A 23,031-nucleotide genomic window follows, 5' to 3' on the forward strand; every position below is an offset into this window, starting at 1 on the left:
AAGTCAGTGCCAGCCGAGGGCAGGCATCACCACCGACGCAGGCACGTTGGTCGCTGTGTCAGCAGTGCCCCATGTCCTTCCAACCACACTGTGCCCAGCAGACAGGCAGCCCCACTGAGGTGTCCCCAAGCTTCCACCACAAAGGGAGGACCAGAAGGGTCTAAGGCTTGGCTGGTACTTTGTGAAGGGTAGTAGCGTGAAGCCCATCTTCATATGAAACCTCTGCCTCTCAGTCAGGGCGCTGCCCTCCGAGCCTGGTACTCAGTGGCCCTGGCTGGCCAGGCCTGGTTGCTCAGCTGCAGGCTGGGTGGCCGCGGGGCTGGCCTGTCCATGGTGAATGAAGTGCATTCATGTCCACAACCCAGCCCCACAGCTCTGCTCCCAGCCTGAAAAGCTAAATTCATGATTTGGATGAACAGTCCCGGCTTTTCTACAGTCGGGCTGACTTGAGCTTTTCAGTCTGGAACAGAACTGAGGACTTGTTCTACAGATGAGGAAACTGAGGCCCAGGGTGGGACAGTCTGGGCCTGGACCCACCCCTTCCAGCAACAAGTCTGCATCTGCACGCCTCTGGGCCTCTGCGGGCCCCTCCTAGCCCCTTCCCTTAAGGCCCATTCCAAACGTCCTCCTCTGTATCAGCCCTCACCCGCTGCGTTCCTATGGTGTGTCACCTGTCGGAGTCGCAGCTGGCCGGCACTGTCTGCGGCAGTGCCAGCTGTGTAGTCACCTGTGCCTGGGTGTGGGGGCTAAGCTGTCTGTGTGTGTCCTACATCAGCCCTCAGCCCCCTCAAGAGGGAAGTATGCTTACATAGTGTGTGTGTGTGCATGTGTGGGTGTATGTTGGAGGGGGACAGGTTCAGAACAGCTGGCAGAGCCGGAGTTTGGGCCTGTGTGTGTGTGTGTGTGTGTTGGGAGGGGCACAGGTTCAGAACAGCTGGCAGTGGGGTGGGGGTGTGTGTGTGTGTGTGTGTGTGTGTGTGTGTGTGTGTGTGTTGGGAGGGGCACAGGTTCAGGGCAGCTGGCCGAGCAGGAGCACTGGCCACTCCACCAGCTCCAGCATTTCATCCTGCCTGTCCCCAGCCACCTTGCTGAGAGCAAGGCTGTCTGCTCGCCTCCATCCCTTACACAGGAGCACTTGGAGAGCCTCTGCCCAGGGAGGCAAGGAAGAGAAGGCACTGGGGGCTGCCATGAAGGGATCTCAGAAGTTGGCAGGGCTGAGGGTTCCAGGTCACCTGTATTCCAGGGATCATGCTGGTTCCAGGAAGAGCTGAAACTTTAATGTCACCTGCACTTTATGTGAGGTTTGAGGCCCCTGGTTGGTCCGGCTGGCCTTGCCCTGTACTGTGGCCACTGCAAACGGCCTGGGGTCCTATAGATTAAGGACCTGGTCGAAAGTGAGTGGGCAAGACCAAATGGGTCAGTACAGAGCCTTCCCCAGCCATATCACACTGCCACCACCCCCCTATTCCCCAACGTGGCACAGGCCGGGAGCCCTCACCTGGCTGAAGTGTGTGACAAGCCTCTGAGCTAGTAGTGTATGTTCAGCCTGAGTAGGTGTTTGCATGTGACTGCCCCCAAACCACTGTGATCTTGGGCTGCTTTTGGGCTGCATGGATTCAGGTTAGGGAGGTACGAGTCCCGCCATCTCTGGGGTATGTGCAGGAGTCGGGGTTTGGGAAGAGGTTGGACTGGACCAGTGTCCCAGAGGGTTGTCTGCCTGCTGGGAGCTGACATGGGAATCTGGGAGTGCACCTGGCTTCCTGGAGGAGTGCCCAGAGAGGAGCAAGGAACAGGCCCAGAACACACCCCCTCCTACAACAGGAAGGTGGGGTGACCCGGCAGGGTGGCCTCCCGCACCTCAGTGACCTCTAAGGCAGAAGGTGCGTGAAGCAGGCATGAGGCCCTGAACACTGCTGACCACTCCCACAAATGGGGGGCCCCACCTGAGGTTGGGGGCCCCAAGGCCACTGGGGTCTCACGGCAAATGACAAAAACAGTCAAACTGTCATGCCTGCCAGCCTCTGTCATGTGCTCACCATGTACCCAGGACTGCGTCTATGTTTTTGTTCGCCTGGGTAAGCCTTGCTTTGTGAAGCTGCCATGACCTCCGTCTCCTCACTGAGGGACACAGGGCAACAGACTGCCAAGGGGTGATGCACTAGCATGGGGCAGGGCCACATGAGGGGCTGAGGGGCCTTCTGGGGGCCACTGGCCTGCTCGAGGCACGGTGAATTATGGGAACGAGGCATAACTTGGAGGTGCGGCTGGGGGTGCTAAGGGAGAAAGACCACCTGGGTCATGAAGGGCCGGGCTGCCCGGCTGAGGGGTCCAGAAGCGCAGAGAGGATGATGCAGGCCTGTGGTGAGGCAGCTGGGGACATTCGGAGCACAGGAGGGAGAGCGCTTCAGAGCAGGCCCATGCCCCCTCACCCATCCCTGTCCCCAGGTGGTCACTGAGCCACCACCTGCAGGACCTTGGTCTCAGAAGGACACGTGTGGTGGCCTGTGAGGCAGGAACAAGAAGGATGCCCCACACTGGACTAAGGGAGCCACAAGCCCAGCACAGGGCAGAGTGCAATACTCAGCACTGGGTATCTGTCAAGGCAGGGTGGAGTGGACTGGGCTTCAGAATGTCAGAGGCCCTGGCTGAGCTTCTCGCCTTCCCACCGCCAGCCCAGGCACTTGTCCCACACAGCTGCCTCAGATGTCATTAGCTGGAAAGCCATGGGTGCCTGACAGGGGGAAGTGGCAGGGCATGGGGAGGGGTTTCGGCTGTCACAAAGGGATGCTAGCTCCAAAAACAGGACCCCAGCCCAGAGTCATCTTAAAATGCAAATACACTGCACCTGGGAGGGGTTCAGGCCCCGGGCTAAGCTGAGGAAGCCTGAAGGATGCCTCTGTTCCCTCTCCCACCACAGGCCAGGCCCATGAGCTCTCAGACCAGTAAGAGGCTGACGCTGGAATACACGCACACCTGCTGGGGGACCTGTGTGCCTCAGCTCCAAAGTGCAGGAGCCAGACTCCAGTGTTCATGTCAGGTCCCATCCAGCAGGGATGCAGGAAGACAAAGACAGCCCTCCTGTGACCCAGCATGAGGGCCAGACCTGTTACCCAGAAACGTCAGTAACTGGAAGAGCTCAGCCCGGGACCTGGGGCTGATCTGTGTCCCACAAGCAGAGGGACCTGTGCAGAGGGACCTAGGCAAGGAGACTGGCCTAATGGGGAGTGAGAGAGGGACCAAGCCAGAGGTGCGGACACAGTATGTTTTAAGTAAAGTCCAGGTGGCTGCGGGCAGGTGGAAACGTGTCCACCATTCATTGCATCGGCCATTGCATCTCTGGGCTAAGGGGCCACAGGAGCCTCCCAAAGAGCCAGGCTGACCTGGGTGGGCCCTGTGGCCAGCACAGAGGTGTTGCTGGCTGAACCCCTGTCTGCAGAGTCATGGCCTCTCCCCGTCCATCCCGTTGAGCTAGCCCTGCATTTGGGTAGCCTTCCCTCAGTTGCCTCATGTCGAGGGAAGGCAGGTCTTCGCATGAGACCTAGCAGGTGAGAGGACATCCCAGTGTCAAGGCAAAGCACAGTGGGTGTGGCACCAACAGGGCCCACTGGGGCGGCAGTGGTAGCCACAGGGCAAAGCCCAGCAGCTCTGGGCTCTTCTCATGTCAGCACCCTCGTACCTTCTCACAAGTCCCAGCACTAGCAGATGAGGAGACTGAGGCCCAGAGGAGAGAAATGACTTGTACAGGGTGCAGCATGCACCAGCAGTGAGGAAACCCCAGACCCTGTGTTCATGGCTGGGGACGTCTGCTCCTTTGTGTCACCAAGAGAACCTTGGTGGAGAATCAGGAGTGAGGGGCCTCAGCCCCCAACTAAACGGGCACAGGTTCCTTTCTGCTCCTTACCTTGCCCTGGCTGCTGGCCTGGGAATGTCCTCCCAGGTGCTGGACCTGGTCCGTCAGCAGCCTGGCAGCCATGTTCAGGGTAGATATCCCAGGCCAGCAAGCTGGAAGCCCTTTAGGGATGGGCTGTCAGGTCCCCTGCTGTGGTGAGAAAGCCATGACCTGGAGCAGAGTCCTTTCCACAATCATAAGTCTATTGGGACCTATCTGAGCAGGAGCTCTCTTCTCACAAATGGCCAGGAAATGACTTCCACACCACCCCGGGGACTGTATCCAGCTGCCTGGTGGCCAACACGCCTTGTTACAAATCACCTCACTGTTCCCTGACACCAAGCAGTGAGATTCCCAGCATTGCACAAGCTTCTCACGGGAACTGTCTGCTCCGTGTTATTTACATAAATAAATGAGCAGACAAACCCCGGCCTCCTAGAAGGTGCCATCTCGCTGGTAAGCAGGCCCTGGAGAGACCAGGATGAGCACTGGAACCCTGGGCTGGCATCACAGCGATGAATGGTGGGTGTGTTTCTACCCCCTCCCTGCACCCACTGCTGCTTTGGCAGCTAGAGAGGTGAAGGTAGGGAGGGCTTCTCACCAGAAGAGGATACTGTGGCAGTTGGAAAACACCAGGCTGTCGGCTGCAAGTCAGCCTCTCTCAAGGCCTTGAGCCCCATGTGGGAAGTGGGGAGCCCTCCCCCTTGCCATGGGATCATGGTTGGCAGAGGCGGCAGCTCTGAATCCAGGGTCTGTCAGGCTAATTGGGGAAGTTACTGCAGGGCAAGGGGCGATGCCCTAGCGTAGAGCAGGGCCACGTGACTCCAAATCTGCATCTGGCTTTGCCCCAGTGGCCCAGGAGACACAGGTGGGCTGTGCCAGGATGATACCCTGTCACACCAGGGAAGGCAAAACCCCACGCAGGCCAGGAAGGAGAATGGAGCCATATCTACCAAGGGTAGGAGGAGCCAGGGGAGCCCACAAAGGCCAGATGGGTGGAGGAGGCACAGGCCAGTCATGTGTTACAGGGTGAGCAGAGCATGGACAGGTCGGAGGGCTGCAAGGCCAGGCCCTGAAGGCCAGCAGGCAGCATGCTGGGGCTTCATCCCTTCCATATGCACACTGGAGTCAGTATCCAGAGCTATACCCTAAAATAGACAGCTCTGATTTCAATGATTGTGATTTGAGTGTCAGGATGCTGCCTTGCCCACCTGTCTGCGCTCCGGGCTGCAAGAGTACTGGCACCACTGTGATGCAGGCTCCCAAGGCCACTGGGCAAGCACTGGGGGCCAGGCTGGGTAACAGGCCAGAGGAGAAAACTGGGCTTCTGGCCCGGCACTACCTTTCCCTACCACTTCCTCTGCAGTTGATCTTTCAGACCCAAATATGAGTCTCTCCTCTGGGTGTGGTCTCTCATCAACTTCGGCTTGTCAGGGTCCTAACTTTGTAACCGTCTGTGGTTCTTCAGCCTTCCCCTGTGTCTTGTCCCCCATCTCTGAGATCTGCAGGCCTCTGGTCTAGGGACAAACCCAGGCTGCAGCTCCTGCCTCACTTGCTGGTCCATCAGCACCACACTGTCCCATGCTAGGCCCCCTGACCTTCTTTATAACCTTCCCATTCTATAAAAATTCCAGGATGGGCACCCTCCCATCTCCTAAGCTTCACCTCTAGTAGGGTGGAGCCATGTGCAGCAAAGGCTCAGCCTGCATCAGGGACACTGAGATAGAGCGAGGCGGCAAGCTCAGCTGCTTCCCACGCTCTGAAGCTTCCTGTCTGTGCCCGGAAGTGAGGCACGTGGTTGGTGCCTCCTGCAGGCTTTCCTAACTCCTGCCAGGCAGGGTGCAGGGAACCAGGCATCTACACAGAGATTTTGTTATTATTTGAGGTCCATTATCTCCTGGGTGCCCACTAAATATTGGCCAATGTGGTTCCCATGGTTTGTCTCAAGGAATAGAGGAAACCAGGAAGCCTAAGCTTGAAAGGTCTGCAAAGCAAGGGAGCCCTGGGCATGAGCACGGGACTGAGCTGAGGACGGGTCCCACACTCAGGAGATGCCTGTCTGTCCTGAGGAGGCTGGTGAGAGTGTACTGTGAGGCACTGTGCCCACCTCCAGCTGCCTTATGAGATTAAGTACTTGAGTTTCCATGACCTCTAAGTCAGGAACATGAGGCTCAAAGAGGTGTCTAGGGTCCCCAAGGTCCACTGAGAGGCATCGGCAGGGAAGCAGTTCGGACAGCATCAAAGGGGCTCCTGGTGCATTGGGATAGCTAGACTCACCCCAGGACTCATGAGGGCCACAGTCAGGAGTGCTTCATGGTGTTGAGCAAGAGGAGTGGCTGGGCTGGCCTTGAAGAGAGGGGTCCACGTGGTCTATTAGCCCCTCCCAATGCTGCCAGCTGAGCTCTTCCCACACATAGGTGCCCTGCAGAGGACCAGTCTGGTTTAGATCTGAGGCTTCAGATGGCCGGTGCACGTGCACTCTTTCCACGGTGGTGAGGCAGACCTCCTGCTCCTCCTCTTCCCTAGATTCCACTGCTTGCCCAGGAGGTGCTGGGCTAAGCTGGATATAAGAACCTCCTCAGCCATCATCCCCAAGTGACCCATCAGGGCTCAGAGAGGCAAACCCAGGCCTAGCCCCAACTCTGTGCTTGTCCACTCACCCTTGAACCCCCCAGGTCCATACCCTGCTAGTGGCCAGATCATGCCCTTCTCAACCCCGGAGGAAGCCCCCTACCCCAAAAGGACCCTGCCATCCCTGCCTGGCTGCGGTTCCCGCAGCCCCAGGGCTCCCACCTTGAGCTCCATCCCCTGGCATGAGTGCCGATGTGGACTCAGGCTGTCCTCAGCAAGTGTTTGTTCAATGAATTAATGAATACGTGTTAATGGCCATGTCTGTTATTAAACTGATGCGAAATTTGAGGTCAGAAGCACAGCCCCCAGTTATAGCATCATTTCTATGAGAAGTGACAGCTCCATTACCACAGTCCTCTACGATGTGGCTTCCAGGAATCCATTAGAGCTAATTACTCCCTCAGCAGAATGTGACATTCCTAGACCACCACTTATCTCACATTTGGGAATGTGCAGCCAGGTTCACTGCGGAGGTGCTGGCTCCTCCCCGCGCTGCTGAGGATGAGATCTTGTATGTTGCTTATCTCTGCAGAAAAGTCAGCAGCACCCATCCCCAGACCTGAGGCTGCTCACTCTTCAGGGCTCCGGTTATTCCTAAGTTCATTCTAAAGAAAGAGCAAGATTGGTTTGGAAAAACAGTCTTCCAGGTGGAGTGCAGGGTTCCAGTGTAATGACAGGTATCTCTGGGTGTCCTTCCTTTCTCCACACAGATGCTGCCAGAGCCATTCCTCAGAGAACCCAGGGGCTCTGGAGAGCAGGGTTTCTGTGCAGCATTCTGGATACCCCGACCTTCGGGCAGCCTCCTTTGGGTCCACCCTGCAGGAGCAGCCAGCCAAAATGCCTGGCTGTGGGGCTTGGAGCACATATCCTGCTTCTTCAAGACTCAGTTTCTTCATCTGTAAAACAGGAGTGGGAAGATGTGAGAACAGGCTGGCAGCTCACATCCAGCTGTGGTTACCAGCATCATTGTCACTGTAGTCATTAGTGATGCTGTTGCTTTATACCTGAGTCATTCCCACCAGCTGCAGTTACCACTTGCATTACCATGGTCACTGTAATGTAGTCTAGTCAGAAAAGTTTGTTTGTTGGTTTTGTGGGGGTTTTTTTTTGAGATGGAGGCTCACTGTGTCACTCAGGCTAGAGTGCAGTGGCATGATCTTGGCTCACTGCAACCTCTGCCTCCCAGGTACAAGCAATTTTCCTGCCTCAGCCTCCCAAGGGGCTGGGACTACAGGTGACCACCACCATGCCCAGCTTTTTTTTTTTTTTTTTTTTTAAGTAGAGACAGGGTTTCACCATGTTGGCCAGGCTGGTCTTGAACTCCTGATCTTGTGATCCACCCGCTTCAGCCTCCCAAAGTGCTGAGATTATAAGCATGAGCCACCATACCTGGCCAGAAAAGTTCTTAAATCCAAAGCATCAGATCTAAGCCAGACTGGTTCCAGGCTTTGGATACTTTGCTCATTCAGTTTATCTCAGAAGCAGGGGCAGCTTTGGCCAACAGCAATTCCAGGTAGTTACTCCTTTTAGAAGTTAGAATTTGTTCATTTTGTGGGGAAGTGGTGAACTGGGGAGTCAGACAAAAAAGCATCATGCTTCTTAAAAGCCCAGACTCCTGACTATAACACGTGGAAGGTTCTCAGAAGAGAACTGAGGAGCGGCTGGGCACCGCTCTCCACTGTGGTTGCTGCCAATTCCTGGGCCACCAAATTCCTGTCCTCTGCATGTACCGAGAGCTCTGTCCAGGATGCCAGGGTCCTGCCTGGGCAGAGAGGCGGCACCAGATGCCCCGCAGCAGCTGGTGGGAGTGCCCACAGCTGGAGGGTGGAGAAGCCTCATCCCAGGCTGGTGTTTGGAGACTCTTGAGAAGTGGAGACTTTGGTTACAGAAGCGAAGGCTGCTCCCTCACAGACTTCCTGGTATCCAGTGGTACCACACAGAAGGATTGGAGTTTTGAAGGATGGAGCCAGAACCCAGATAGGACACAAGGTTGCGTATGTCTGCACTGAGGCAGCTGTAATGTGACGAAGGCTCCTGTAGCAGATGGGCTTCCATGTGTGAGTGTGGGGCAGCCTGCAGATGGGAAAACTGTGGGATCCTCGGAGCTGGAGGTGCCCAGGGGTTTAGGAGGCTGTGCTTGGCACAGCTGTAGCCCCAAAGCTATATGTTGAGGTCACTCGCACCCAGAGGAGAGACCCAAAAGGGGCAAGAGAACATCTTCCAAGTACGTGCCACAGGCAAGGAAGGTGGTGCCAGCTATTTCTGTGGGAGGTGGGTGAGGACATTTAGGCTGGGCCTCCCCAGCAGATGGAGGTGCCATTGCAGGGACCAGCCTTGGGCTGGAGACCCTGGCAAGGGCTTCCTCCGGCAGGGCTGCAGGTCTAGGGTCTGCCTCTGCCTGCTGCGGGCCTGATGAACGCCAGTACTTTCCTTTCCCCAGAGTCGGATGGCAGAGAGCCTGCGCCTCTTTGACTCCATCTGCAACAACAACTGGTTTATCAACACCTCACTCATCCTCTTCCTGAACAAGAAGGACCTGCTGGCAGAGAAGATCCGCCGCATCCCGCTCACCATCTGCTTCCCCGAGTACAAGGGCCAGAACACGTACGAGGAGGCCGCCGTCTACATCCAGCGGCAGTTCGAAGACCTGAACCGCAACAAGGAGACCAAGGAGATCTACTCCCACTTCACTTGCGCCACCGACACCAGTAACATCCAGTTCGTCTTTGATGCGGTGACAGACGTCATCATACAGAACAATCTCAAGTACATTGGCCTTTGCTGAGGAGCCGGGCCCAGGCCCGCCCACCTGTGGTGAAACCCACGGGGTGTCATGCCCCAACGCGTGCTAGAGAGGCCCAACCCAGGGGCAGAAAACAGGGGCCTAAAGAATGTCCCCCGCCCCTTGGCCTCTGCCTCCTTGGCCCCACATTTCTGCAAACATAAATATATATGGATAGATTGCTAGGTAGATAGACACACACACATGCACACACACACACAAACACATCTGGAGATGGCAAAATTCTCTAAAATGTCAAGGTCTCTTGAAGACTTAGAAGCTGTCACAAGGTCACTATGAGCTCATCCTGCCCCTTCACTTTGCCTTCTGGAGTTGGCCCCACTCCACTTGGGGGTCTGCATTGGATTGTTGGGGATAGGCAGCAGGACTGAAACCAGGTTTGGCCAGGTGCACCCCTGTCACCTGGAGGAGGTCCAGCTCACTGCCCGAGCTCTGGCCTAGGGACCTTGCCACTGACCAAGAGGGAGGACCAGGGCAGGGTCTGTGCACCTTCCCTGCTGGCCTGCACTCAGCTGCTCTGCACCACTTTCCTTCTGGACCCGGGACCTTAGGAGCCAGGTGACAGCACTAACCAGACCTCCAGCCACTCACAACTCTTTTTAAACAGCTTCAAATATGCAGCAAAAACCAACACAATAAAACGAGTGGCACGATTTATTTCAAACTAGGCCGGCTGGGATTCCAGCTTTTCTTCTACTAGTCTGATGTTTTATAAATCAAAACCTGGTTTTCCCTCTCTGACATTCTTTTTTTTTTTTCTGGCCAAATCTTGTGGTGTTTCGCAGAAAAAAAATCCAGAAAATTTCAAACACGGTTGAGTATTCTTTTTTAAATGCAGATTTTCAAAAGATATTTTTTTTTCAGGTGGTCTTTTTTGTGTCTGGCTTGCTGAGTGTAAAAGTTGTTATCTGGACGATTCTGTCTCTTTGCTCCAAAGAAGTTTTGGAGTGAGTGGCAGTCCTGCGCCAGCCTCACGGGACACGTGTTGTACATAAGCCTCTGCAGTGTCCTCTCGTTAATGGTGCGGTTTTCTGCTTTGTTTTTATTTAAGAAAATAAATGCGACGTATTTAAAGAAGGTTCTTTCACCTGGAAGCAAATGAACAATAGCTAAGTGTCTTGGTATTTAAAGAGTAAATTATCTGTGGCTTTGCTGAGTGAAGGAAGGGAGCAAAAGGTGGCGCCCCTGGTCCTGGCATGCCCGCGCCTGAGACTGGCTGGGAACGCTCTGACTCCTGTGAAGGCACAGCCAGCGTTGTGGCCTGAGGGAGGCCCTGCTGGGACCCTAATCTGGGCCTTCTGGTCCTAGGGCCTGTGGGCAATCGCCTTGAAAGGACCTTCGCCGAGGGCTGCGTGTAAATGGGAACTCCACCATGGAGAGGAGAGGGCCGCCGGAGCCGGTACCAGCTCTCCCTCCCTCTCTCTGTGCAGTAGCTGTGTGTCCAAGGTCAGTGTGTGGAATCACGGCCAAGGACTTGAAGAGATGTATGCAGGAAAGAGAAGCTGGTGATTGGATGAGAGTCAAAGGTTGTCTACTTTAAGAAAATAAAATACCCTGAATGGAGCACAGCGTCGTCCCAGTGTGCTATGTGTGTGGCTGACCTGAGGCTAAACTTGGTGTCATACGGAGGTTCCATATTCCTCTCCCACCCCTATACCTCCACACATTTAGGTAGAATCATTTTGCAATGAATATCAAGAATAAACATCACGAGAGGAACGAAACTCAAAGGAGAAATTGCCAGGTCCATGCAGTCCTGGTGTGGAGGTTTGGGGGTGATGACTCCTGCCCCTCCCGCTGCCCCCAAGATCCCACCCGACACTGACCCAGACCGTGCCATCCCCTGGACCCCTCCCACCGTGCGGACACCTCAGTCAAGCTCAGAGTCCTCTTACAGAGTGGAAGAGGTGCTCTGAGGGCCTGGAGCGTGCCTGTGCCCCCAGCAGTGTAGGGCACGCCTTGCAGGGTGTTGGGGAGGCGGGGTCCCTGAGCATGCAGTGCTCACTGACTGGCTTGTGTGGTTAGAGTATATAGTAGAAAAGTGCTGATGAGAAGCCAGTGGAATGTATTCACCAAGGACCTGCTGCGAACCAGACACAGAGCCGGGCTCCTTACAAATGATTTTATGGAACACCCCACCTGGGCAGGTTTCCAGAGGTGCCCATTTTACAGATGAGAAAAGGTGCCTGAGGTCAGGGAGCAGCCAGGCCAGGACTCACCAGGCCCGGGAGCTGTCCTGCTCACCCCTGGAGGAGCAGAGACACTGATCTTTCCTGCTGCTGGGGTCCTCGCCTGGCTCTGCACCTGCACAGGACAGGAGGCTGCAGGGAGCAGCACAGAACCAGTGCGCAGCCTCCTCCTCAAAGAAGGACCTCAACCAAAGTGGGGGGTCGGCACACACATACACACACACACACACACACACACCCATGCACACAGGCACGTGCACACACGCACAGATACACACGCAGCCCTGGTGCTGTCACCGCCCCATCCCCACTCCTGAGCCCACGCAGGGACTCCCTTCACACCTTCCTACGTCACCAAACAGCAAGAACCCAAAGGGGCTTCTGTTTCCAAAGAAATAACGTGTGACTTACAATCATTGAGGCTTATTTTGTGCTTTTAATGCCAACTGTGAAAAGAGCAGTAATTTCACCGTGAGCATCTTTAATCTAAAAATACACGGCTAAAGGGAGAAAGGGATTGAGCCTCCCTTCCTCATGTGTGCAAGGATCAGAGGAGGCCTTCCCCGGAGGGTGCTTTCTCCTGGTTCCTAGAACCCAGTCAGGAGTCTCCAGTTCCCCTGCAGGCTGCAGAGGAGCCCTGGGCGCGGTCAGGCTCTCTGGCTCCGTCTTCCCCGCAGTTCACCTGCACTGGTCCTCCTGAGCCTGCCTCGTCCCGCTCTTGCTCCCAACGGTCCCTTTGCCTGACATGTCCTTCCCCATCCTCACAGCTCAAAGTCACCTGGGCAGCTTCTTGGAAGTCACCTCCTTCCCCACATTCCACCTGCCAGGGCTCCAGGGTCCAGTGGGAAGGGGTGCTGGAAACTCCATTGAGCAGACCTACCTCGTTCCTCCAAACAGTGCCCCGCAGGGAAGGCGCATGCCGAGCAGGGAGGGTCCAAGAGAGTCTTAGCCAAAGAGAAGTAAGCACCAGGATTCACCAAAGGAGCTGGTGAGAGGAGGCCAGAGCAGGCAGCAGGGTGCCTGGGCCGGCCCTGCCCACTACAGGTGATAACTCCACCTTGTCCTCCATGCAGCCCCAGCCTCCTTTCCCAGGACCCACCATCATAGGGCTCCCTGTGGGATATTGCCATCCTCGCCTGCAGCCCGTGTGGTCACCCTCATGGTGCAATGGGTCAACAACAGTGGTCACGATAATCCTAGCTCTCCTCAGTGACTCCTCACTGTGGGGCACACTCCTGGGAGGTCAAGATGCTTGATTCCATTCTACAGAAGTGGAAGCAGAGACCCTGAGAGGCGATAACTTATCAGCATCACACGCTGTGTGACAAGTGACCCCACCAGGCCAGGACCCGAGGGGCTTTAGTCTGTCCACATTCCCCAGGCCCACACAGCAGCCACAGGCCCTGAGGTACCCTACTTCCAGCATCAGTCATCCAGAACAGATGGGTCCATCTGGCTCAGGGGACAGTGCCAGGACAGGCTGCACTGCACCATGAGGACTCGGGGCAACACTGAGGCTAGACCTCGCCCTGGACACTCATCTCACCCAGAAGACTCGACAAAGGTAGGAGGCCTGGCAGGCCGGGAACCAAGTGGCCAGAGTGTCCCTATCGGTGACCATCATTCCTGCGAAGTCCAGGAATGGGGCACAACTACCCACCAAAGACTATCAGGCTGAGGGTGTGCCTGGGGTCCTGCTGCACACTGCCCTGAGGGCAGGCAAGGCAGGAAAGGGCCTGCTCCTGTAGCTGGCCTCCACCCCTCACCCTGTGGCATCAAGGACAGGAGAAGGAGGGAGATGCTCTGGGCCCATCAAAGGAAGCTGGGTGTCCACGGGTGGCTGCTGAGGAGGGACAGGGTGCATAGGGTACAGTGGTGGCCCGCCCGAGGCCACCAGCCTCGGATGAGGCGCATCACACACTGCAGCAGGACCACCTACTTTGCTTCTCTAGCAGCCCCCGTGCCTGGGGTTCAGATGAGACTGGGTGCATTCTGGGTGGTATGGCTGTAGACCGCCCCCAGATTTCTCCTTAGCCTAGATGCTATGACTCCAGGGATGTCCCCTGCAACCCCAAATGACTTGGATCAAACTGCATCCAGACATCCCCCGCTCAGGCACCCTCCCTTTTCCAAGCCCAGTTCCACTCCTTTCTGAGGCCAAGGAGCCAATTTCCACAGGCAGGGCCCAGGTGCATCCTTGCTGCCTCCCTCCTCCTCCCAGGCCAGTGCTCTCCCAGCTCCTGGGCTGGGAGGGTCATCCATCTCCACCCCCAGGCTGCACACGTGCAGAGTCAGGGTCAGAGCAGTCCCCACCATGCTGCTGGTAAAGCTGGCCTGGTGTCTCAGAGCCTGGCACAGGAGAGGGTGACTGGAGGCAGGGCCAGAGCAGACTCACAGGTGTGCCCAGTCAAGACCCATGGGCTGGTAAAGGGATACTTCCAGGGGACCCTGAGCTGTTCAACTGTACCCCAAAATCTGGTTAGAGAATTGTCAATTTCAGCCACAGAGTTCTCCCTCCCACAAAATGAAAACCTGTTTTCCCATGGGGTTAGAGAGGCTGGGGAGCAGAAGCAGACCCTGTGTGTCAGGGCCCAGGTGGCGGGGATCCTGGGCTGGCAGCCTGTCTGTGGCATCTGCCTCTACAATTCTAGTTTCTCCTCTCCTGACATCGCACCACCGAGGGGCATGAGAAGCCAGCCTGGAAGGAAAGGACAGGAATGTGGAGCCACCGCTATGTGTGGCTGAGCACCGCAGCTTGAACCCAAGGCCCCAGCAGGGCCAGGCCCACCTGGGACGATCCTCGGTCCTTGGGTGCCCCCTCCTGGTTACTCTGGGAAATCACACAAGCCAGACCTGGACAGAGCAAGGACTGAGGGCCAGAGCAAGGTCTCTCCCACAGACATCCATGACACAGCGGAAGAAACTAAGGCACAGTGGCCAGAACAGACCAGGGGCCCAACACATATCGTCAAACGAATGAATGAACAAGCAGGTGAGTGAACTGTAGCAAGAAGACAACCAACAAATGATCCTTTAAAGTTTGACCAGAAAAAACCTACTAAACAACCAATATTTGTTGAAAGCTAGCCACATGCCAGGCGCTCTGCCAGGTGCAGGGGGTGCCATGGTGCAAACGGCCTTCCGTTGTGGCCACTGATAGGAAACCACACCAATAGCCACCAGCATGGGCTGGGAGCCAGCTAAGCCCTGCTCAGACACTGTCCCAGCTAAGCCACACCGGTGATGACATTCACGCTCCCACAGGTGATGCTATTGCCCAAGGCCACAGGCTGGTAAGAGTAGAGCCACTGAAACAGATGCCCTCCCCTCTCCCGGGCCCCCATCCAGAGGCCCATGAAAGACACCACCTGGGAGACAGTCACAACTGGCTAATCCAGAGGCCATGGCACTCAGTTTACCCCAGAATGGATCTCCTGGGCACCCACCACATTGCCTCCTTCCCTTCCTCCCTCTGCCCATTGTCCAGCTGTCCCCTGCACAGCTGGTGTCCTAGGCCTCCCTTCTGGGCACTTCACAGATCATGAGCAGCACCCAGCAAACCCTGCACTGAAGTCTGAGGCCCACCACCCGGACCCCCAGAGAGGATTTTATTCCTGAGCTTGTCAGTACCACAGCCCCCTACTCCTAATGGTGCACCCAATGTTTGTGGACTACAGAAAAAGCCAAGGGGAGGAGATGGGGAAAAGCAAACTCGTACATTTTAGAAGAAAATATGGCAGAATATCTTCATGAGTCAGGGTAAAGAAAGATTCTCTTACAAGGCACTCAAAAAAAAAAAAAAGCACAGAGGAAAAAACTGATGAAATTTACTGCATTATTCAAATGAAAAACTGCTGGGGCCGGGCACAGTGGCTCACGCCTGTAATCCCAGCACTTTGGGAGGCCGAGGCAGGCAGATCATGAGGTCAGGAGTTCAAAACCAGCCTGGCCAACATGGCAAAACCCCGTCTCTACTAAAAATACAAAAATTAGCCAGGCATGGTGGTGCATGCCTGTAATCCCAGCTACTTGGGAGGCTAAGGCAGGAGAATCACTTGAACCTCGGAGGTGGAGGTTGCAGTGAGCCGAGATCCTGCCACTGCATTCCAGCCCAGGTGACAAAGTGAGACTCTGTCTCAGAAAAAAAGAAAAACTGCTGGACAGTGACTCAACAAAGGCACAGTGAGAAGCCAAGCAGTCTGGGAAATGATATTTGCAATGTAAGTAACCAACAAAGGGTTGGAATCCAGGATAAATGACATACTCCTTCAAATCAATAATAAATGGAAAAACAACCCAGCGACAGAATGAACACAGGCTCTCCAGAGGCATTGGGCAGGAGAGGAATCTGAGGAGGTGTCGGGCAGAGGGAAGATGTTGACTCTCACCAGGACAGGGATCACAGTGAAACACCACAGCACATCCATCAGGCCGGAATGTGCCTGGGTTCTCTGGAGGCCAGAGTGGGGGCTGAGGCAAATGCAATACCCAACAAAGCTGAAGGCAAACACATTCTCCCTAACCCAGTGATGCCCTCCCTGGCAGAGGCCCAAGGGGACTCTCCTTCCAGGGTACCAGGAAGCTCTGAGCAGGAATGGCCATGGCACAGTCCTTCTGCAGTATAGGAGTACAAACAACCAACAGGCCTGCCAGCCTGGGATGGGCAAGTGTATCGTGATACATTCAAACACCAGAACGGTGTACAGTGATGGAAATGAATGAAATACAGCCAGTGGCGCGACATGGATACATCTCAAAATTTCCATAAATCTCTAATGTTATTTAGGTTTTTTAAGGTTTTGGAAGTAGCAGAGGGATACATACAGCAAGATCCACTTACATAGTTTTAAAACATGCAAATCAAGATTATATATAGTCCGTCTGTAATTTTATCTGTGGTAAAATATAAAGATATTCATTTTGGGGACATAGTCGCCAAGTTACTGGTGGCTCAAGGAAAGGCAGGAGGAAGAGCGCTCTGGATTGGGGAGGTTCACAGGGTGCTTGGACTATGCCTATGATTTCTTCAAATAAAAATTTCCAGCAAGTAGAAAACATGGATGTAGAATGTAAGGGTCTGGCAAAGCTGGCTGGGGGTATAGTGTTCCTTATCGCCATCTCTGTGCTTCTCTGAATGCTTTAAATAGGTCACAATCGTCATAAGAGGTCTGGTTGAGACCAGCAAGTCCCCTCTCCCCACACTCCAAAAATGAGGGGACAAGACCCTCACTTATTCCTCAGGTTCCTTCATGGTGAGCACAGGGCATTCATTTAGCTCAACCCAGCACTGGTCCCCCATGGATCACCCCAACACCCCAGGGGCTCTCAGCCCCAGGGCACGCATGACAATCATTCAAGGTGCATTTTCAAAAATACGTATGCAGGGCCCCGCCCCCAGAGACTGATCCTGGTGGCCTAGGAGAGGACCAGGGGCATGGTGGTGTTTTTAAAAAACCACAGGCCTAGCGTGCTCAACTCCCAGCGCGGCTCAGTGGCCAAACAACAATCCTAAACCCTCACGTGCTCTGCGCTGCTGGGCCCGCCTATCTGCAGCTGATCCCGTAGTTATTTCTCCGAGCCTTCGTCCAGGGAATGCTCACACCTGGCCTTGAACATTTACACCACATCCTTTGTCAGGATGCTGTGCTATACACGAGGCCAGCGTTTCCACTTCATCCGCTTTTCTGGCCTCTGAGGCAGGTCCTTTAGACCTCAGAAATAGCCTGTCCAGGGCGCACAGGGAAGGGCAGAGGGAACCCAGGTTCACCTGACTCCTGGGCTACAACATCTGTTTGTCCACCTGAGCTAAGGTATCCCCTTCAAGACCTCCTGTCATGGCCCTTGAAAGGATTCCCTCATTTAAAAATACTCATTGCATCACGCGACCGGGCAGATATCTATCTGCCTTAAATCTTAACTCTCTAGCTGCGTTGTTGGGTCGCTGTTACCCCAGACTCTCCATCTAATCAGCAGGGGCGGTGGGCCAGGAACTGCAGGCAACATTGCCTCTAGGGCGGGCCTTCTTTATTCCTTAAACATGTGCTATGGTATTTCACACAAGAAAATATTTACAGGGCATCCCCTTTTACTCATCAGGGAAATATAAATTAAAACCAAAATAAGATGCTACTACACACCCACCAAAATAGCTAACATAAAAAGACAGAAAAAAATCTATGATTGAGGATGTAAAGCACCTGGAACTCTCATATACTGCTCGTGGGAGTAGAGATTGGTACTAATATTTTATTTATTTTGTAGGGACAGGATCTTGCTATGTTGCCCACGCTGGAATGCAGCGGTTATTCACGGACGCAGTCTCATTACTGATCAGCACAGGAGCTTTGACCTGCTCTGTTTGTGAGCTGGGCTGCTTCACCCCTCCTTAGGCAACCTGGTGGTCCCCCCATCTTAGGAGGCCACCATATTGATGCCAAACTTAGTGCAGACACCCAACTGGCATAGGGCACTACAGCCTAGAACTCAAGCAATCCACCTGCTTCAGCCTCTTGTGTGGCTGGGACCAGGCATGTGCCAGGTATAAATATTCCAGAAAACGATTGGGTAGTACCTTCTAAAAGCTAAACATAAACTTACCGGGGCCAGCCATTCTCCTCCCAGGTATGTTTCAAAATAAATGCATATACGTGCCCGTCAAAAGACATTTACAAGAGTATTTATAGCCACTCTATTCTTGGTAGCCGTAAGCTAGAAACAGTTCAGATGTACGTCAGCAATGGAATGGGGAAGTAAGCCATAGTATACTCACATAGTGTAAATCCCACACTCCAGCATAAACCAGCGAAAAACAGTCAGACATACCACATGGAAGTCTCGGCAATAAAACATCAAGCAAAAGTAGCTACAAGGAAGATATTACAAGCTGTATGTTTCCATTTATGTAAAGTTGTCAAAGAGGCATAATCTGTGGACTTAGAAATTGAAGATACTGTTTGCCCTTGTGTGACGGTGGTACCCAGTATGGGCATATGGGAAGCTTCTGGAGAGGTGGTAATACTCTACCTATCTTCTTTGGGGTAGCAGTTACATGACATGTTCACTCAGAACCATTTAATCAAATGTTCGTTTAGGACACGTGCTTTTGTTTTGTTTTGTCTTGAGATGGAGTCTCGCTCTGTCTCTCAGGCTGGAGTGCAGTGGCGCAATTTTGGCTCACTGCAACCTCTGCCTCCTGCAACCTCCGCCTCCTGCAACCTCCGCCTCCTGAAGCAATTCTCCTGCCTCAGCCTCCCAAGTAGCTGGGATTATAGGTGACCTCCACCACACCCAGCTAATTTTCGTAGTTTTAGTAGAGACGGCGTTTCACCATATTGGTCAGGCTGGTGTTGAACTCCTGACCTCACGATCTGCCCGCCTCAGCCTCCCAAAGTGCTGGGATTACAGCTGTGAGCCACCATGTCTGGCCAGACATGTGCTTTTCTAATATGTATGTTGTGATTTAATAAACACTTGACGATCTACAGCCTGGTACATATGTGACCTGAAAAGGAGACCAAGAGACAACCTGAGTGTCCAGCCGATGTGTATGCAGGACGCGAGCCTACCTCTAGGCACCTGGACCAGCTGCATGTATGCCTTGTACAGGTTCCTCCGGCAGACTGGGCTAGGGTCATTCAGCAGGAAGGACAGGGCAAGGACGATGTTGTGCTCCAGAAAGGCGAATCTAGGGAAGGGAGGGTGGAGAGAGACATAAGTGAGACCATGGCCTGAGAGGGTCAAATATGAAAAGTCAGGTTCCCTGCTGGAGTCTGATCCATGCTATCTGGGGGAGACCACATTCCTGACTCACACCTAATCCCAGTGCTTTGGGAGACTGAGCTGGGAGAATCACTTGGGTCAAGAGTTCCAGACCAGCCTGGCAACATGGTGAGACCCAGTCCCTACCTAAAATTTTAAAAGCCAGGCATGGTGGTGTGTGCCTGTGGTCCCAGCTGCTCGGTAAGCTAAGGTGGGTGAATCGTTTGAACCTCAGAGTTCGAGGCTGCAGTGAACTATAATCATGCCACTAAGCTCCAGCATGGATGACAGAGCTGAGTCTTGTCTCTTAAAAACTAAAAAGACTCTAGAAGGGTTGTGCATACAGATTATTTCATTAATGTCTTTGAGTTCTTGCTTTACTTTAAAGAAACCAAAGCTGCAAATCAGATGATGTTATGAGTACAGTTTAAGCAAAAAAATATGATGAGAAACACCAACCAGTGGTCTCATATCCAAGAAAAGGCCTGGGCCCCACATGGGGATGGGTGAATGCCTTAACCTTTGCATTTGGGGTTAAAATGAACCATTTAAAGAGAACCATTTCTTCAGTTCCTTGTTTTGTAATCATTTCTTTTTGATTAACCGACTGCTGGACCTGAGTGCACCTGAAAGAGGCCTTCTGAGGTCACATCTCTCAGGCTGGGTTCAGGAAGTAATGCGATGCATGCGGTAGCCCCTTAGCCAAGTGCCCACAGGAAGTGCCCAGCCAGTTGTGCTACTGCAGCACTGGTCACAATTTCACTTATGGTGTGTTTTGAATTGTTCTCAAAGAAGAAAGTCACTGTGGGACACGCAAGCTGCAGGGGTCTTCCCTGACTGCGGAGGCCTCCTTGGTCAGTGCCTATAACCCACTCCATGTTTCTTATGCTTTGAAAGTCAGCTGTGGCCGGGCGTGGTGGTTCACACCTGTTATCCCAGCACTTTGGGAGGCCGAGGCAGGTAGATCACAAGGTCAGGAGATCAACACCATCCTGGCCAACAAGGGGAAGCCCCATCTCTACTAAAAATACAAAAATGAGCTGGGCGTGGTGGCATACACCTGTATTCCCAGGTACTCAGGAGGCTGGGGCAGGGGAATAGCTTGAACCCGGGTGGCAGAGGTTGCAGTGAGCCCAGATAGTGCCACTGCACTCCAGCCTGGAGACAGAGCGAGACTCTGTCTCACAAAAAAACAAACAAAAAAAGTCGGTTGTGTTTGCCTGTGTGCCTCCTACCTGGGAAGTTCAGGTCTGCTACTTAGAGCTTATGGGGCTCTGACAGCTGTTGGCACTGGTTATAAGATCACCACTGACCTCAGGGGAAATTTAGAAGTTGGCCACATTTCTGAGAATGCTGAAGGAGTGCACGGGCCAGGTCATATCAGGTCCTTGTCAGGGATGGTCACTTCACCACGTTCCTGCCTCGCTAATGTGGACAAAGACAGGACCCTTGGCTTAGGCACTCCAGCCAGTCTGCCTTCCTACTATTCTTTATAAGTAGGTTGGTGCAAAAGTAATTGCGTTCTTGGCTGTGACTTTTAATCCCAAAACCGCAATTACTTTTGCACTAACCTAATAATTGCTCAGGCTTCAAGGTCCTGTCCTCTTAGCATCTGTCCCCTCTCACTGGGGGTTACTACTTAATGTCCAGAAAAGTGGGGAAAAAAGAACAGCAGGGCCGGGCATGGTGGCTCACGCCTGTAATCCAAGCACTTTGGAGGCCAAGGCGGGCGGATCACCTGAGGTCAGGAGTTCAAGACCAGCCTGACCAACATGGTGAAACCCGTCTTTTAAAAAAAAAAGAACAGCAGGAAAGGTAACTTGCCTCCTCTGTGCCCCTGACCTTTGAAAGCACCTTGCCTGGGTCATCTGAGGTCTGCAGAGTAAGGCTGGAATCAGGAGTGTTGCCCAGGTCACAGAGCAGGAAAGAGTGGGCCCCTTGAGAGGCCGGGATTTGTGCCCCCACTTCACTGGTCTGTCCGCAGTACCGGCCTGCCCTTCTTGGTACAAAGCATGTGAATTAAGGTGCTAGCCTTGGCACCACCTCCACACACACACGGTTCACACAGGGCCAGGGCTGCACACAGGATCAGCCACCAAGGCAACGAGAGCTTGGGGACTAGCAGGGCTGAGTGACTTTGGGTTTTGTGAGGTGTCCTGGCACTCCTGAAATGATCTGGAGCCTCTCTGAATGGGTGCCTGTTTACACCACACAGGCCCCAGGGCAGTCAGCACTTTGCCTCCCTTCTTGTCTTTTCTTCCTTCTAGGCCTGTGCACACTGGGCAGTGGCCTCCTTTATCCAGAAGACCTGGGGCAGGGCTTGGGGGTGTTTGTGATGTGGGGTTCTGTTTTTGTTTTTTGTTGTTTTTAGTGGGAGGCTGGTGGGGAAAGCTTCCAGTGAAAACAAGAAAACCTGCCAGACACATTCGAAAAGAGCTGTAGCATTGAGATTTTGTGTTTTGTTTGTTTTGTTTTGTTTGTTTGTTTGTTTTGAGACAGAGTCTTGCTGTGTCACCAGGCTTGAGTGCAGTGGCGCAATCCTGGCTCACTGCAACTTCCACCTCCTGGGTTCAAGCAATTCTTCCGCCTCAGCCTCCCGAGTAGCTGGGACCACAGGCGCATGCCACCATGCCTGGCTAATTTTTATATTTTTAGTAGAGACGGCGTTTCACCATGTTGGCCAGGATGGTCTCGATCTCTTGACCTCGTGATCCACCCACACTGGCCTCACAAAGTGCTGGGATTACAGGCATGAGCCACCGCGCCTGGCCGCGATTTTGTTTTTAATACAAAGTAAACCTAGTGATCACTGGACGAGTGAGCCAAGAAGCACCTCCAGCCATCCCCACCCTGTTGCCCCAGCACCTAAGTAAAATGTTATATGAAATACTTTAAAATGTGAATCAGGCCGGGCGCGGTGGCTCAAGCCTGTAATCCCAGCACTGTGGGAGGCCGAGGCGGGTGGATCACAAGGTCAAGAGATTGAGACCAGCCTGGTCAACACGGTGAAACCCCGTCTCTACTAAAAAACCAAAAAATTAGCTGGGCATGGTGGTACATGCCTGTAATCCCAGCTACTCAGGAGGCTGAGGCAGGAGAATTGCCTGAACCCGGGAGGCGGAGGTTGCGGTGAGCTGAGATCGCGCCATTGCACTCCAGCCTGGGTAACAAGAGCGAAACTCCGTCTCAAAAAAAAGAAAAAAAAAAAAAATGTGAATCTGTGCTTACACAGGAAAAGGACACTTCCAGGTGCCAGAAACCAAGAACCTGGCCGTCATGAACAGGAAGTGAGGCCACCAGCCCAGACCAGATATGCACTTTGAGGCTGTTGTTTTAATACCCTCACAGGGACAGGAGCCAAAGCCACAGTCCCCGTGGGGATCTGGGTTGGAGAACTGGTCTCTCTGTAAAAAGCTAAGAAATGTCAAAATTGGGCCGGGTGCGGTGGCTCAAGCCCGTAATCCCAGCACTTTGGGAGGCCAAAGCGAGCAGATCACCTGAGGTCGGGAGTTCGAGACCAGCCTGACCAACATGGAGAAACTCTGTCTCTACTAAAAATACAAAAATTAGCCAGGTGTGGTGGCGCATGCCTGTAATCCCAGCTACTTGGGAGGCTGAGGCAAGAGAATCACTTGAACCCGAGAGGCAGAGGTTGCAGTGAGCCAAGATTGTGCCATTGCACTCCAGCCTGGGCAACAAGAGCGAAACTCCATCTCAAAAAAAAAAAAAGAAAGAAAGAAAGAAAAAGAAATGGCAAAATT

General features: G+C 53.7%; 2 protein-coding genes and 1 non-coding gene across 3 annotated transcripts in view; 1 reads left to right on the forward strand and 2 right to left on the reverse strand.

Annotated features, from left to right (window-relative positions):
* GNAZ (G protein subunit alpha z) overlaps window positions 1-10,891 on the forward strand; it is a 53,329-nt gene extending 42,438 nt beyond the window's left edge. Inside the window, exon 3 of the mRNA XM_032256609.1 lies at window positions 8,961-10,891. Within this exon, the coding sequence (XP_032112500.1) occupies window positions 8,961-9,305 (345 nt within the window). The 3' untranslated portion in view covers window positions 9,306-10,891. The remainder of the gene's footprint in view (window positions 1-8,960) is intronic.
* The window catches only part of RSPH14 (radial spoke head 14 homolog), an 80,445-nt gene that overhangs the window by 53,099 nt on the left and 4,315 nt on the right, over window positions 1-23,031 (reverse strand). The window contains exon 4 of the mRNA XM_032256610.1: window positions 19,078-19,196. Within this exon, the coding sequence (XP_032112501.1) occupies window positions 19,078-19,196 (119 nt within the window). The remainder of the gene's footprint in view (window positions 1-19,077; window positions 19,197-23,031) is intronic.
* Window positions 21,653-21,717, reverse strand: LOC116535678. Its single transcript, XR_004262321.1, has one exon. It is a non-coding gene; the product is annotated as a U7 small nuclear RNA (small nuclear RNA).

The sequence above is a fragment of the Sapajus apella genome, unplaced genomic scaffold (genome assembly GCF_009761245.1).
Source record: "Sapajus apella isolate SASKATOON/1434 unplaced genomic scaffold, GSC_monkey_1.0 scaffold95, whole genome shotgun sequence".
In the NCBI taxonomy this organism is placed as follows: Eukaryota; Metazoa; Chordata; class Mammalia; order Primates; family Cebidae; genus Sapajus; species Sapajus apella.